Source organism: Manis javanica, chromosome 3, assembly GCF_040802235.1.
Source record: "Manis javanica isolate MJ-LG chromosome 3, MJ_LKY, whole genome shotgun sequence".
Lineage (NCBI taxonomy): Eukaryota > Metazoa > Chordata > Mammalia > Pholidota > Manidae > Manis > Manis javanica.
Window position 1 is genome coordinate 72,056,002 of NC_133158.1, and position 16,678 is coordinate 72,072,679.

The following is a 16,678-nucleotide window of genomic DNA, read 5'->3' on the forward strand; positions in this document are numbered from 1 at the left end:
TCTTTCTCTTGACTTCTACCCACCCACTTGCATCTCAATACAGTGAGCATCAACTACATGACAGACACTAGTTAGACACTGAAGAAAAGAGCATAAATTACAGTGTTTGCCTTTTAATTGTTTACAATCCACAATCAACCACACATTTTTTTTTTTATACATGGCCCATAAGCCTTCTTGAGGCTTAGGCGTGAAAAATGGTTTTGCAAAGGATCTATCAAAGGGGAAGCTACCTCTGGGTTGAAGAATAGAGGACAAGAGAAAGGCCTGGAGTATGTGGAGTTTTATGGAAAACGGTAACTGAGAATTCACTATGAGGGTCAATACTTTGTAAATGTATCACAATATTAACTTGGCAGATCCTTAAATTTGATGTAAATGTTCAATGCCAGAACAATATTCATTAGCTCAGTCAAGTATATATTGAACGAAAGAATTAAGAATGTGGGAAACAGAAAAAGGAGTAACACACAGTCCTTGTCCTTAAGGAATTTAAAGCTTATATGGAACTGCCATAAATTCACATATAGACACGCAGGTCACCACAAGCAGTGTAAGAATACCAAGTGAAGGCGGAGGCAGGAAGAGCCTCAGGATGTGAGGTTATCTATCTGTCCTTGGAACTCAGTACCTCATCTATCACTTGCTCTGATTTAACTGTAAGGACAACAGAAAGGCTTAATCATTTGTTGTGATGAGGTTATTAGGAAAGGGATTAAGAGAAGGCTGAGTAAGGGATAGATGAAAAAACTGTATTACAGTCTAAAGCAAATGGCTGTGTGAAACTATTAGTATGCTGGTCAAGCATTTGGGCAAAACTCCATTATTACAGGATTTAAAGGGCCAAAGACAGGACTCACCCAGCCAGATCCCCAGGGAGGGACTCTTCATGGTAGGAGAGGGAGAGGAAGCTCTTATCCTCCAAGTCACAGGTCCTGTCTCTTAGGTAAGTAACCTCTCGCTAAAATACTGTCAAAGATCTCCATTAACATAAAAATTCACTTCATAGCTTCCAATTTTTTCTGCAAACTTCCAATGATTAGATAATCTAAGTGAATCAACTTTACAGATAGTTACCAATTCATACAAGGTGCTAAACACTGGCTCCCTTCTCTCAGACCCCAACCATAATTCATTAACAATAATAAATCACTGTAATTGAGTAATGATACTAGAATACATATATTTTATCACAGTATTTTGCCTACTTCACATATGACAATGGTATTAGTATATACCAAAAAACAACACTCTCTTTTATTAACAAAAACTAAGTCTCTACATTACTTTTCCACATCATTTATAATGGAAATTGGTATTAAAAAGCACCTAATGTTAATGGAAGATATACTTAACAACTGGTCTCCAATAGCTTGTTTTAATTTGGAGAGGGGGTGCCAAAGTCCAGTAGTATTTCTAGCCTTTATTACAGTTTAGATCTCAACAGAGTGAAAGAAAAAGGCAGTTCTGGTGAGGTCCAGTAATAAGGTTCCCTGGAAATGTGTATCTATATAAATAAAGACAGCTCATTCTGGTGCAAACATGTAAGACTTTCATTGTGGTGGTAAAGCCTACTAGAACTGTGGAGGAGAGATTACATGGAAATCATATGATTTTTTTAAAAGGAGATACAACACATTTTTTAAAATTTTATTACTTGGCAGGGGGCTCAGTGAACCCCTAACATAATAAATTTTGTGACAGCTTTACTTTTCACACTTGCAAGCAGAAATCACATTATACAAGAGTAGAAGAAGAAAAGAAGATATTTGAGAAGAGGCACTAATCTGCTACTTCCTCACACTCTAGGAAATTCAACCCAAATTTTAAATTATTATTTAGCTACTAAGACTTGATCGCACTATCTGATTTGAATTATTCTTATATTTTTAATTGAAGAATATTAGACTATTTTAAGTAGTAGAACATTGAATTAAGTTTACGGTTTTGAAAGAACAACATTTTAAGTTATACATTAACCTACAAGACTGTCATGACAAAGCCACTCTAATAATTATATACTTCAGAAGGTGACTTGAATAAGTGACAGTGGAATTGTTTGGTTGTACTGTGTAAGATTAATATAGGAAAAACTAAATTGCCTAGAGATAAGGTTACCTAAATTGGCTGCATATATTACTGTGGCAACATATATAAACTTTTTAAAAAGGACAGTTTTACTCCTTAATTTGGACAATTAGAAGTCCATTTATACCAATTAGCACTAAGATAAAATAAGTTAGAATTTCTTTTAAAATGTAATTTTGTTAATTTTTAAAAAGTAGGTAGGGATCTGGGTAAGTAAACATCATATTTCTGAAACTGTATTAATAGATAAATCTACACATTAATTTGAATTATAAAATGCTTAAATTTTCTTTAAAAAATTATTTGAATTGTAAAATGCTTAAATTTTCTTTAAAAAAATGTGTACACTTAGGTTTAGTAATTTCCTTAAACGCTTTAAGCTTTCTCTTTACAAAATAGTTCACAACATGATAACCCAAGCATATATGGTCAATTAATATACAATATAGGAACCATGGACATACAATGGGGAAATGACAGCCTCTTCAACAACTGGTGTTGGCAAAACTGGACAGCTACATGTAAGAGAATGAAACCGGATTATATCTAACCCCATAAACAAAAGTAAACTCAAAATGGATCAAAGACCTGAATGTAAGTCATGAAACCATAAAACTCTTAGAAGAAAACAAAGGCAAAAATCTCCTGAATATAAACATGAGCAACTTTTTCCCGAACACATCTCCTTGGGCAAGAGAAACAAAAGCAAAAATGAACAAATGCAACTACATCAAGCTAAAAAGCTTCTGTACAGCAAAGACACAATCAGCAGAACAAAAAGGCATCCTACAGTATGGGAGAATATATTTGTAAATGACATATCTGACAAGGGGTTAACATCCAAAATATATAAAGAACTCACATACCACAATAACCAAAAAGCAAATAACCCAATTAAAAAAATGGGCAGAGGATCTGAACAGACAATTCTCCAAAGAAGAAATTCAGATGGCCAATAGGCATATGAAAAGATGCTCCACATGGCTAATTATCAGGGAAACGCAAATTAAAACTACAGTGAGATATCACCTCTTATCAGTTAGGACTGCCAGCATGGAAAAAATTAGGAACAATAAATGCTGGCAAGGATGAGGAGAAAGGGGAACCCTCCTACACTGCTGGTAGGAATGTCAACTAGTTTAACCATTGTGGAAAGCAATATGGAGGTTCCTCAAAAAACTAAAAATAGAAATACCATTTGACCCAGGAATTCCACTCCTAGGAATTTACCCAAAGAATACAAGTTCTCAGATTCAAAAAGACATATGCACCCCTATGTTTAGTGCAGCACTATTTATAATAGCCAAGATATGGAAGCAACCTTAGTGTCCATCAGTAGATGAATGAATGAAGAAGATGTGGTACATATACACAATGGGACACTATTCAGCCATAAGAAAGAAACAAATCCTACCATTTCCAACAACATGGATGGAGCTGGAGGACATTATGCTCAGTGAAATAAGCCAGGCAGAGAAAGACAAATACCAAATGATTTCCCTCATTTGTGGAGTATAACAACAAAGCAAAATTGAAGGAACAAAACAGCAGCAGACTCACAAACTCCAGGAAGGGACTAGTGGGTCACCAAAGGGGTGGGGTGGGTGAGGGTGGGTGAAGAGGGAGGGAGAAGGGGATTGAGGGGTATTATCATTAGTACACATGGTATGTGGGGGGTCACTGGGAAGACAGTAGTACAGAGAAGACAAGTAGTGACTCTGTGGCATCTTACTACACTGATGAACAGTGACTGCGATGGGTTATGGGGGGGACTCGGAAATATGGGTGAATGTAGTAACCACATTGTTTTTCATGAGAAATCTTCATAAGAGTGTATATCAACAATACCTTAATAAAAAGTTGTTTAAAAAATAATAATTTGAATTGTAAAATGCTTATATTTTCTTTAAAAAAATGTGTACACTTAGGTTTAGTAATTTCCTTAAACACTTTAAGCTTTCTCTTTACAAAATAGTTCACAGCATGAGTTGGCAATTTTACAAACACTGTAAAAGTTAGCTTTTATCTACATCCCTTTGAACCACTACAAATTCCAAAGTAATCAGGATTAACTGTATGTAGTAACATCTTACAGGATACTGGAGTATTACGTGACTAATCAATCTAAAAATTAACAACTGAAAACAATACCAAAGTGAGTTTTAAGAAATTCCATTTAAGTTCTCAATATATCACTCACTATGAGGGTCTATTTTTTATCACTAGCTGTGATATCTAAAGTCCTTATAATTTCATTTAATTTTAATATTTAAAAGCTAGTATTTACTAACAATTAGCAAAAGGATTGCTATTTCTGAAATCAACAGTCAATTGAGCTGTTGTTAGGGGTTAATTACACTGGACAGTATCTGCCAAGTCGGACATGATATATTTAGTTTCATTGATTCTTTTGTTTCAAAGACTAATTTTGCATTTTAGTAGCCCTTCACTGTGTTAAGAAGTTCTAACAAAAATATTAAATAATCACTAGGTACAAAAGTATCAAATAAAACAAGAATAACTTTGCTTATCAGGAATAACAATAAAACCAACATTTTTATAGCGTTTTAACCTTCAGAGAATGCTTGTACCTGCAGTGCCTTACTTGCATCTCACTTCCACCTGTAAAGGCAGGCATCTTTACTGCTCTTTTACAGATGGGTAAGCTTGGAAAGGCCTGAGAAGGCAAAGTATGAGAACCCAACCTTTACTACTACTACTAGCTGGCTTCCCTGGATAAGTCACTTAACTTTTCTGGGCCTCAGTGTCCTTATCTTTAGCTTTTAGAAAATAATGGGGTTATTCTGAGGAATAAATGAGTTAAATGTTTACGCAGAACCCTGGGCAGAGTAAAGCAATATTCAAAATTTGATTATCATCCTTTTAAAATAAACATACAATTTTTTTTAATGCAGTAAGAATGCCATGATATCTGTGGCACAAGAATGCAGAAGGTCTTAGAAACAAGAAATATTATGAAACATGGAGCCCAAATATTTTGTTTTGTACTATCCACATCCTGTAACAGTGAAGGCGGGAATCCTAATTAAGACATACTCAGAAAATTAAGATATATTAAAAAAAATAGATAGTAAATAATTCATTGGAGATGCCTGAAAGTGGCTGACAAGAAGAGGGAAATGTCAATTGACAGCTGATGGTGGACTTGAAAGATAGACTCATGGGAAAGTAATGAGGAAATTTAAAAAACAAAACTAAAGAATCATTTAATATACAGACAGAAATGTGATTATAACTCAATTATTCACAAAGTTCTCACCAAATTACAGAATGTGACATAATTCTTGCTTGGAAGTAATGGGTTGAAATTAAACTCAAAGGCATTCTGAATACTTTAAGTATGGAAATATGTATAATTTTTAATTATATAAAGTAAAAAGTGTTTAAGGAACAATGAAGTTTCTCTACCTGGAAATCACTTACGTGTAATACCTGTTTCTCAAGGATGCTGAGTCAATGCCTACTTATTAGTATGCAAGGTGCGAAAGCATGCTTCAGGAATACAGATTGTGTAAAGCATGCATGACATGTGACAGTTAACAAAAATTCTCCAGTTATAATTGTGAGAAAATGAGAATATATCTTCTTTGGAAAACAATCCATTTCTGATGAAACCAAAGCAAGGGAATGAATAGGTTAACTTTATCTTGAAGAAATATAGAGAAAGAACTAATCACAAAAAACCCCACGGATCTTTGTGGTGCTGATATCTTTCCTAGAGTACTGACAACAACAGGTACCAACATTTACAAAGGACTATCATAGTTTTCCTTTAAGTTGCATTTAATGACATACCTGTTTAATGCTGTACAACTGAACCTCCAAACTTTTCAGCCTGGTCCCAAATGATTTCTGCCTTTTCATCATCACTTCCTGTTACTGTCAACCTTAGGCTTCGTGTAAAAAAAACTTTCTTGTTCCTGCTTGCCTTTCTTTTGAATCCTCTACCAAAGCCCATACCAGATTCAATCAGTTTCATAGCCTTTTCTAAAATACCCCCTACCGGCCTGTCCCAGCATAGGCAGACTCTTCCCGTAATTCCCATGACTTTTGATTCTTACCGTTTTTGCCATACTTATCATATCTTTTATTTTGCAGGCATCTGAAGTGAGCCGCAGATAATTATAAGGGTGCTAGAGTCAAACAGACAAGAGAATCCCAGCTCCATAAATGTATGAAGGGTCAAGATACTAACTCCAAAGAACCTTAGATCCCTGGTTTACAGAATGGGGACAATCATAACTGGATTTAGATGTTTGTGCTTATGTAAAACATCAAGCCTGGAATGAACGAATCACTCAATAAATGCATGCATGCCTTCTGCCTTTCTCTAATCCTACAAAAAAGGGAGGATGGGCTTACAAAGGTCATTCAAAATTACCTTAACTTTCCAGATCCTCCCCTCTTCTTTGCACTGACTGCTCTATGTGAAGGTCAAGATACGTAATCCTTGAAACTGATTTTCAATTAATTAATTATATAGTTTAAGTGACAAGAGGAAGGGAAGGAACTAGTAATATTCTAGGCAAAATTGCAGACTTGTATTCCTGTATGTGTAAGACTACATAAAGATGTTGAAAGGAAAAGCAATATTGCTTCTACATCCCCTAACAGGAGACAGTCATGCAGAAATTAAAACCTGTGAGCGTCCACAACACTGTAACAACACACACACTGATGAATTTGAAAAAGCAACTCAGGTTATATCCTTATGCTAATATTTTTAAAATTACTTATAACCAGTTATTGCTCTAATGAGATTCATCAGAGAAAATGAATTCCTCATTCAACCATTTTTTTCAACGCTGCAAATTATTCCTAGGCAATAATTCATGAAACTGAAAACAAATCCCTTAACAAGTGCTTCCTCTCACCAGACGCACATAATAGATGATAATCAGGAGCAAGAGATGGTCATAGTTTTAATAGGTAAAAAAAAAATCTCTCCAAGTTGTATTAATTGTAACTCATTTCTGTTTTTAAAATGATTCTTTTAAAAACAAAAAGAGAATAAAAAATTAAGTATTTCTCATTCAACTGATAATGGCAGAATAGATACTGGTTGAGTATCATGTAAGCATTCATTTCATGATTACACATGAATTACACAGAAAGACCTAAGTCTTTTTTTCTACTAGAGAACCCATTTTAAATTTGGGGTTTAAACAAGTTAAAGTTAATACAAAATTGTTTTAAAATTACTGCCTGGGGTGGGGATCTTGAGGGACTGAGACCTCACTTATCACTAGTAACCTGCACAAGACCTAGTACACTGAAGCCACTAAGTTTTTGTTGATTAAACTGACATCCCAAGTAAGGTTGTAATATTAACACAGAAAGACCCAGCACAATTACCAGTACTTTAATGTAATTTTGAAACCATTTAATAAGTAAGTTGAAACAAGTATCACTTATGACTAGAAACTAGTTGTTTAATGATTTTGAAAGTAGCTGAACCTTCCACATTTTGCACTAGAAATGAGACAACATTTCATAAGAGTAACCATAAACAAGGCAATTTGTAAGGTGGAAGATCCAGTTATGGCTTCCACTTGTAGTAGATTGCAGGGGGCCACCTTAACAAATTTCATTACAGCACCACAATGGTAAATACTGTGAACCTAATTAAGTTAGTAAGGGATTTCCTGTATGAAAATAATACTGCCTCCTTTTAAAAGTAGCCACCTATTGGGTTTGTAAATTAGCAGTATTCAAGAAAGGCAAACAGTATACTTGGGACAGGCTGCATGTTATCCAAAAACAGCAATCCAAAAACAAACTCAAGTGTTTAATTATAGGCAGCTAACGCAGTTCCCTATGAGACTTCAGGATAATTGTTTATTTTACCATATAAGCATGAGTAGAAAGAATCTAAGGCTATTTAATGGGAAAGCTTTATTGTTCATTACTGTTATGCTAGTGGAGATCTATTAAAACATTTAAAATCATCTAAGTTACTAGACTGATTTTAAATTTTCAGATGTTCTACATAGTTAAAATCCTGTTTTTAACAATAGGCAATTCCTGAAGCCTTATGTGATCGTTAATTAGATAGTAAGTATGCTAATCATTTACTAGGGATTCAAATTTCCCTCAACATTGCATAAGAAATTATTATGTTCCATGTTAGCTTGTTAAACAACTCAATAAAACCACAGCAATTGAAATTATTATTTTCTACATACTGAGATGTCTAATAAAATGTGTCACTTAAAACTCTATTTTGTTCCCTGATGGTTCATGTTTCACAGAACTTAACCGAATACTTGAGTGGCAGGGATTTTCATGAATCAAGTCTATATGTGAGCTGCAACAGTGAAGAAATAATGTTGGAATTACTCCTTTTCTAGTTTAACCACAATGCTATTATTTTGTTTTCCCTTACCTGCCAAATCCACTACACATTTTTAAATGCACAATGAACTCACATTAATTTCAGATGAATTTAGAAACAAACCAGTATACCATTTTTGTAGTCACTGCTATCACTTTGGAATTGATTAATGACCCACCTCTGCAAATAGCCTCTGTGGAGAGAGTGAAGGTTCCTATGGCCAGGATCCTCACCTGAACCTAAACTATTTGACGAGGTAACTGGCCTGCTCCAAGGCTACTGCTTCCACTGCATAGGCAATAAGCAATTATTGACTGAATCACTATATACAGAGTTCTGCCCAGTGCTCTGGGAGGAGGCAGAGATGCATGAGGATTACAGACCTGCAGACTGTTGGATGCAGACATAATTCTGGCACTCGACCTATCATCAGGAGAATAAGCCAGGTAATAAACCCTTTCAGCCCAAGAATGTTCCATTGTCATTCCTTGGTTTCACTGAATCCATAGTGAACTTGCCCGGGGCTGAAACCCATTGGCAAGACAGCCTCCCTGCATCAAAATGCTTCTCACCAATGACACTGTTTAGTTTAGATGCATGCACACATCACATCCTGCTCCACTGTCACTCATTCATTTACTGGTTTTGAATATTCATGATGCACTACCTACAGAACAGAAATCAAAGCATATTTCTTGATATTTGTGTTTATTACAAAATCAGAAAACTTTATAGAGCTGAAAGGGACACAAATTTTTGCCCAACTTCCTCATTCAAGTAACATAAAAATATTAGGAAGCTGAGACCCTAAGACCCAGAGATCAACTTAGATACGGTCACAAAACTACTTAGTATCTGAACTAGATCAAGACTCTTTCCCATGACATAACTAGAGTAACCTAAGATTGTCATCTTTATCATGGGCATTCTTTCATACAGCAGAAACTGGGTTCCAAGAAAAACTTTTTTAAAAAATCATAATAAATAAATAGCCATTCATAAATAAATCCTCTGTATCAATCAGTGGAATATATATATAATGAAAAAACTTTTTGGCAATAAATTGCTCATGGCACCTCCTCCAGCATTTCTTAGGATGGACCTGGAATACAGGAACAGGAAGAAAGCTCTTATGTTTTACTTGACGCTTGATTCAGGATTCACCCTCATGCTGCTAGAAATTCAGTAGGGACTCCATATTTGCTGACTGGGTGCTCACAGCTACCATAAAACCCTGTCTTTGTAACCTACCTCCTTGGCCATGTCTGTGTATTTCTGCTTTTCCTTTGGATCCAGAACAGCCCACCAATCAGCTAGTATCTTGGTAGCACCACGATTATCAAGCCTGGGGTGTTCCTGACGTACTAGGGAGCGGTGTCGCTTGCAAAATAAGAGAAATGCATTCATTGGTCTCCGGGCTCGCTGCTCTGGGGATTCGTCATCTTCGGTCTCACCAACATCTTGCTCTAGGCCATCAGCCCCAAGAAGTTGAACCTATTATCAACCAAAACAAAAGCCAGGTATTTAATACATCCTGGACAATTTCACTTTAACAATAAGTTTTGATTTTCATATTTTATCTTAACTTACAAATTGAAAAAAAATCTGATTTTTTTTTTATACCATCAACCACTGATATTGGTTGTTAACCAAGTTATGATGTATTCTTCTGTTTCGTTCCTATAGCAATCTGTGCACCACACTATTACAGCGTACATTACCACTGTAATGTATGCTTACATTTTTTTCTTTCATTAAACAGTGAGCTCTTTGAGGACAGAAGTTCTCTAATTTAGTTTTACAACCATGGCACCTAGCTCAATGTCTGATTTAACATTTGTATTTAACTGCTGAGTGAATGAGTAAACCCCTTCTCTGGCATGTGGGTCTCAAGATTAAGAGTATCCACATAAAATACACAAATATTAGTTGTGTTTCCTATTTGGAAAGTGCTTTTTAACAGCTAATAATGTGTAAAAACTTATATAGACTAATCAGTGTTTTTGTACACATCACAAGTAGAGCCTCCTAATGTAAAAAATAAAAATAGACACAACATTATTTGAAGGATGAACTACATAGTAACTTTTCAGGCTTATAAATTTCAAGTTTCCATGTGAAATGCTGTGGTGATAAGAATAAACTCTCTTAAGCTTAAACTTTCTAAATCAGTTTTGAATCTTCCCTTTTCCTAAACACTTCATTCAAGGTCTTCAAAAACTTCTTCAAAGCTGTGATCCTGACCATTCCATCTGTGTAATTCCCATTGCAACTGCCCTGTTCTATGGACTAGTCTTCTGCTTTTAATCTCTTTCAACACTTATTGCACATGGCTTCAGATTAAATTTCTTAAAGAGCATCTCTGATGACAGAATCTCAGAATTCATTAGGCTTGTTAAGTATCTTCTAAGGCTAAAATTCTATAACAGTTCTTGGAAACAGTGCAATCATGAACAGAAGTCCAGAACGCTTCTTTAATTTGTTTCATGGTTAAAATGTAGGACTGATGCAGTTGTTAGTCTGCAGTACATAGTTCATCAGTTCTTAAACTTGAATGAGCATTGATCCCTGGAGTTCTTATTAAAACAGTTTGTTAGGTCTCATTCCCAAAGATTCTGATTATGTAGGTCAGAATGTCTTTGCTGATATTCTGGTGTCTTTGCTGCTGGTCTGAGGACGACACTCTAACTATTGTTAGAGTGAGCAGTTAGTTAGACATAAGCAGGAGAAAGGGGCCAGCCCGTCACCAAGACAAACTCTGCCCTGACTAACCCATAAGCCCAGTTCCACAGCGAAAGACACACAGCTAATCAGAGGCCCAGACAGTCAAGGACACCTAGATTGTCAAGAGGCCCAGGATCACAGGAGCTTCCCTGATTACTAGTCTTGCACCAGGTCTGTAGAAGATCTTGTCCAAAAGTAATGCTACCTCATTAAAATAACATCTAAATCTACTTAGCATTACGGTTTTGGTCCCCCATGGGCTTTGCTTAAGTACAACTATGGGTAAGCTACCTGGGCACTGAGCAAAAGGTTAGATAACCTAGAGCTGTCAATCAACCTGTCAGTCAAAGGACTTAAGGGCAGGACTTCCTGCCATCCTAAGAAAAGATAAAAGTCAATCTAACCCTAATAGAGAGGCTACTTCTGGTTTCTAGACATCCTGCTCTCCTGTCTTGTGAGTGTACTTTTTACTTTAACCCAATAAATTCCTGTCTGTTTTTTGTTTTTTAGTCTCTCCATTGAATTCCTTCCTTTGCAAAGACAAGAATCAGAAAACACAACACATTCCACTGGTAACACTATGATAAAGCAACCATGTTCTTTTATATGATCTTTACTGGACAACTGTTACAGACACATACTCTAGGACAAATCACTAGCTTAATTCAATTTGTAATTTTTTAAAAAGTCTCAAGTTTAAATTAAGTATTGTGATTTAATTAGCCACCAATTATCTTCAAACAAAACAGTACAGAACAATCTTGAAGTCATTAGCTATTTGATTTGAAAATACATTAGGGATCACTGCTGAGGGTAAAGGCTACGGGTTTATTTTCTTCATTGGGTATACGAGGAACAATGACTTGGAACATTTCCTCATTAACAATGACTTGCTTTTTCAAGGTATATTTATTTAGCATTCTGAAACTAAGAAACTAACGGGCATAAAATATGTATTATGTAGGTTGAGGAAGTAATTATATTTTCCCTTCAAAAAAATTAACTTTTGATTTAGTTACTAAATTATAAAACTCAAGCCAAGAGATGAAAAGGACATAAATAAGACAAAATTCTGGCCCAAGTAGCTCATGTTTTGGGAGGTAGAAAGACATATAAGCAAATAAATCATGAAGCAGTATGACTACAAAAAGGAATGAAGCACTAGGTGGGTGGAAGCTCAGTGAAATCTCCCTAGAAAAGGTGTTGTTTGGGCTCAATTTTGAAAGATGAATCAGAATGTGTCAGGCAGTCAATGGGGAGAAGTGGGGAACTAGAAAGGATTAAGTTTTGACGGTTTATTCGAACAATGGCAGGCAGTTCAAAAGCACTGCTATATAAAAGATTAGAACAGGGATCCAGGACATGAGGCTACAGAAGAAGCTATGGGCCACTTCATGAAGAATGTGCTCTGTCATGCAAAACAACATGAATTTCATGTTAAAAACAAGTGGTTTCAGACTGTGTCAACCAATAAACCTTGGGGACACCAATACAGATTGTCAACGTTTTTATTTTGCCAAATATCAACATCAAAAAAAATTTTTAATTGTTATCTAATATTACAATTATTTCATTAACCAAAAAGTGAATAAACAAATATATACATAAATAAATAAGACATAAATAAACAAAAAAAGAAAAATTTAAAACTCTCTATCTGGAGTCAAATTTTTCTTTCACTAGGGGCCAAGTAATACTTTGTAATAAGTCAACACTAATAGCAAATTGGGGTATGGAAACCACAGCTGGATGGAATGGACAGCCATGAGTGACTTTAAGCAGGGGGAAGACATTGTTAGACTTATATTTTAGGGTAACTCCTGTCAGCAATTTAGAAGGTGAATTATAATAGCAAAACTAGAAGCAACCAAAAGTTGTGAAGTCAGTTAAAAGTTTATTCCAGCTGTCCAGGAGAGAAAGGGGACAGGGCTAGATCAAGGTAGTAACAACAAGAATGGAGAGGTGAGCACAGAGACAATACCTACTTAAAGGTGGAAACGAAAGTCACGGGCATGTACTGGATTTAAAGGTTGAAAAAGGAAGAGTATTTCTAGGCTCAGTGGCGAGATTCCTCCATACACAACAGAAAATATGTTTTCTCAAGTGAGAAAGATTTGATCTGGTGAAAAGCAGGAAGATCAGTATTGAGAAGGCTGAATTTGAAGTGGCTCTCAGCAGAGAAGTCTCATCTGGGATAACCAGCTGAGGTACCAATGTGAAGGAGGTGGTTAAGACTAAGGGTGCAGATGAGATCACTGAATGTGGACTGCAAAGCAAAGAGGCTACACTGACTTCATACTTTAACTCAATCACTGTTCATTGGGCACCTGATGTGGACCAGGCACTGTTACAGGCGATGCAGACAGAGCAGTGAGAGCACAGGTTCCTTGTCCCCATGAGGCAAAAGAGTGGCATGTCTGGCCTTACACTCTGGAAAGGATCCCTCTGGCTGCTTTGCTGAGAATGCACCATAGAAGGGCATGCGCAGGGGCAGGGACACACGACAGGCAGAATGCAGCAATCTGTACTAGAAGCGGCGGTGACTGTCAAGGCAGTTGGAGGGAAGCTGCTATGAAGGGATCAAACTGAGAATATATTTTGAAGGTATAGCTGAGAATTTGAGGGTTGTTACAATTGATATATGACACTCTGACACCAATGCTAAATAATTCTTGTTTTTTGGATGGATGTGAGACTTAAGCAAAAGAAATATTCAGGGTTTCAGGTCTGACCAACTTGAAAGTTTGGGTTGCCACTTACTGAGAAAGGGAAGATGCAGGAGGACAAGGTTTGGAGGAGAAAAGCAAAAGCTTCATTTTGAACTCACTCAAACTGAGATTCTGTTGATACCTAAATGGATGTCAAGTAATAGTCAGAAATATGAGTTCAGAATTTAGGAGAAAGGCCCAGGATACAGACAGAAATTAAAAGGCCCAGAGAACATATATTTGAGGGCAGAATAATGGAGGGACATCAACTCTAAATTAGGAAAGTAGGACTTGAAATAGTGAGTGCTGTCATGGAAACAGCCACAGCTTCAAGGAACAAGTGATTGACAGGTGAAAATGAAAGATCAAATTAAGTATAAACTTGGCAAGTTCCTTCAATAGGAGGAGTAACACCTATTGCTCTGACATAGGAAAGGAGGTGGATAAGATGGGTAAGGAGTGAAGTCAGGGGATAGGTGAGTAAGGAGTCATTTCTAGTAGACTCCATTTTCTCTGTGAAAGAGGAAAAAAGGTCAGCAGTAAGAGAGACTGTAAACGGCATTCAGAGAAGAAATCTGAGAAACGGAAAATGTTTACAACTCCTGCTGAGACAAATGGAAGAGGAAGCTGACCTAACCCAAGAACAAAAGACTAAATGGATATCAACGGCCTGAAGAATATAAAGAACACATTTATAAAATTTGTAAGTAATGCAAAACATGTACTCATTTATTCTTCCATTGAGCATATATGTGTTTAATATCTACCATTCGAAGTTCTAAGGAAGGAGAAGAGGACAAGAAGGGCAAGACCCCTGCACTTACTGAGCTTATAATGTAGTCTGGGAAGACAGACAAGTACACAGCTACACACAGGGCAAGAGTAACAAGTGTTATGAAGGAAATCCTTTGAGATGAAATGAGAAATGAGTTGGGTGGGAGGGACGCTGAGATTTTTGTTTGAGGTCCCATGTCTTTCAAAGGGTCCTTTGCTGAAACCTGAATGATGGGGAGGAGGAACCAGTTATGCCAAGACCTGGAGGAATGTGTGGCTAGCCAAAGTCACCTGCATGGCTGTGACTTTCTAAACATGCTGTTACGTGTGAGACTGAGGAAGGGAACCTGGCAGGCTGGCTGGCTGACCACAGAGGCTTGTTGGGGTGAGAGGAGCCAGATGCTATGAAGGCCTCAGAGATGAGGACCTGGGTGGCTGTGAGGCTGCCCAGTATTGCAGGGGTACACTGGAGCTGAAGAAAGAGGCCATGGAGACAACTATTAGGAAGTACAGATACTTTAATAGTCACCAATATTTGGGATGAAAATGAAGGTTAGTATTTAAGTAGAGTATTCAAATGTAAATAGTGCTCATATTACACAGGCTTTTAAAAACACATCCTTTGTACCATATAATATTCACTGTATTTTCTAAAATGAGTGTTCAAATACATTTAAAATTTCCATAACAAACAGAGGAATTACCTTGTCAATATCCTCCTCTTCGTCTTCGTCTTCCTCTTCTTCTGAAAAGTCGAGAAGTTTCTTCGCTAGCAATGGATGCCACTGAAGACACTTGCGTTTTGGTCTTTTTCCAGTCCCTTCTCCTTCTGCTGAATGATCTTTATTTCTATTACTGCCTTTCATTACTGTGACCTATAGTAAGGATAAAAAGGACAGAAAACAGAGAAATCAAAGTTAATCTGATTAAAATAAGTTTATCAATCTTCCTTAGTTTTATTTGGATTATAGTTTTAATGACTAAAGTAGCTAACAGCTTAGGCATTTACTGGATTCAGTAAGAATCCTAAGTACATAATCAAACATTCATTTTTGTGGACTAAATTGAGCTAATAAAATTTGCCTTTTATGAAATCTACTTCCTTCCACTTCATAACTTCAGAATTCAAAACCCAAATAAAGCATTAGAATCATTACAAGTTACCATCACCTATTCATATTTACTCAGGGTAGTGTTTCTCAAAGGTTCCCATCCGAGCAATGTGAAAGATGCCTCCCAGGGTAACAGAAGTACTCACAGAGGCAGCTCATACATTCTCTAATGGTTCCTATTTTATTATAATAACTTACATGTATTTTGCATTCTGTGCCATGATAAATCTGAGCTTGGTGTATTACTAAGTAAAATGAATGCTTTGTAATAATCAAATGTTTTGGATTTAAAATAAAGCTAATTCATTAGATAACACACATTTTTTCAAAAACTAGCTGTGTGCAGCCTTCAAGGAGCCAGTGCACAAAGTCGCCGTAGGTCACTTAGCAAGATGAGCACCTCTGTACCCATCTGTGAAACAATAAACCACTAATACCTTTGTGCCTCTCTGTTACATATGCACTGCAATCCAGTAACAAAATTTTGTTGCTTAGGCTTTTCCCCCTAAAAGATGATTGACTAAAAGAGCTAAGCAACAGCCAGGCTATGAACACGAAAAAAAAATCTTTCAGAAACCCAAAATTCTAAGTTACTTTCAATGACTTAAAATTTTTTTCACAACGATGAAACAACACATATTCATATTATAAAGGTGAAAATAATAGAAAATGAGGCTTACCTTCCTCATCAAGCCCAGTCCCAGAGCCCAGTGGCAAACTACATGTCAGTTTCTTAAATGCTTTCCTTTCAATTTTTTTTTCTGATTTTTCTCATTCATTCTTTGAAGTAACAATATACAAATTGTTTATACATACTTACGTGAAAATTCAAATAATACAGGTAAATACCATCAATTTAACTGGTTCATGTTGACATTACAAACACAAATGCAGTTACTGAAATCAGGGTAGGTAGT

At 36.3% G+C, this 16,678-nt stretch overlaps 1 protein-coding gene across 16 annotated transcripts in view; it reads right to left on the minus strand.

Moving 5' to 3' along the window:
* Positions 1-16,678, minus strand: part of BBX (BBX high mobility group box domain containing) — a 269,123-nt gene that overhangs the window by 90,081 nt on the left and 162,364 nt on the right. For all 16 annotated transcript variants that reach the window (XM_036998685.2, XM_073231706.1, XM_036998682.2 and 13 more), the window contains 2 exons: positions 15,354-15,524; positions 9,695-9,937 (listed from right to left, as the gene is read on the minus strand). In XM_036998685.2, coding sequence (XP_036854580.2) covers positions 9,695-9,937; positions 15,354-15,515 — 405 coding nt within the window. In that variant the 5' untranslated portion in view covers positions 15,516-15,524. The remainder of the gene's footprint in view (positions 1-9,694; positions 9,938-15,353; positions 15,525-16,678) is intronic.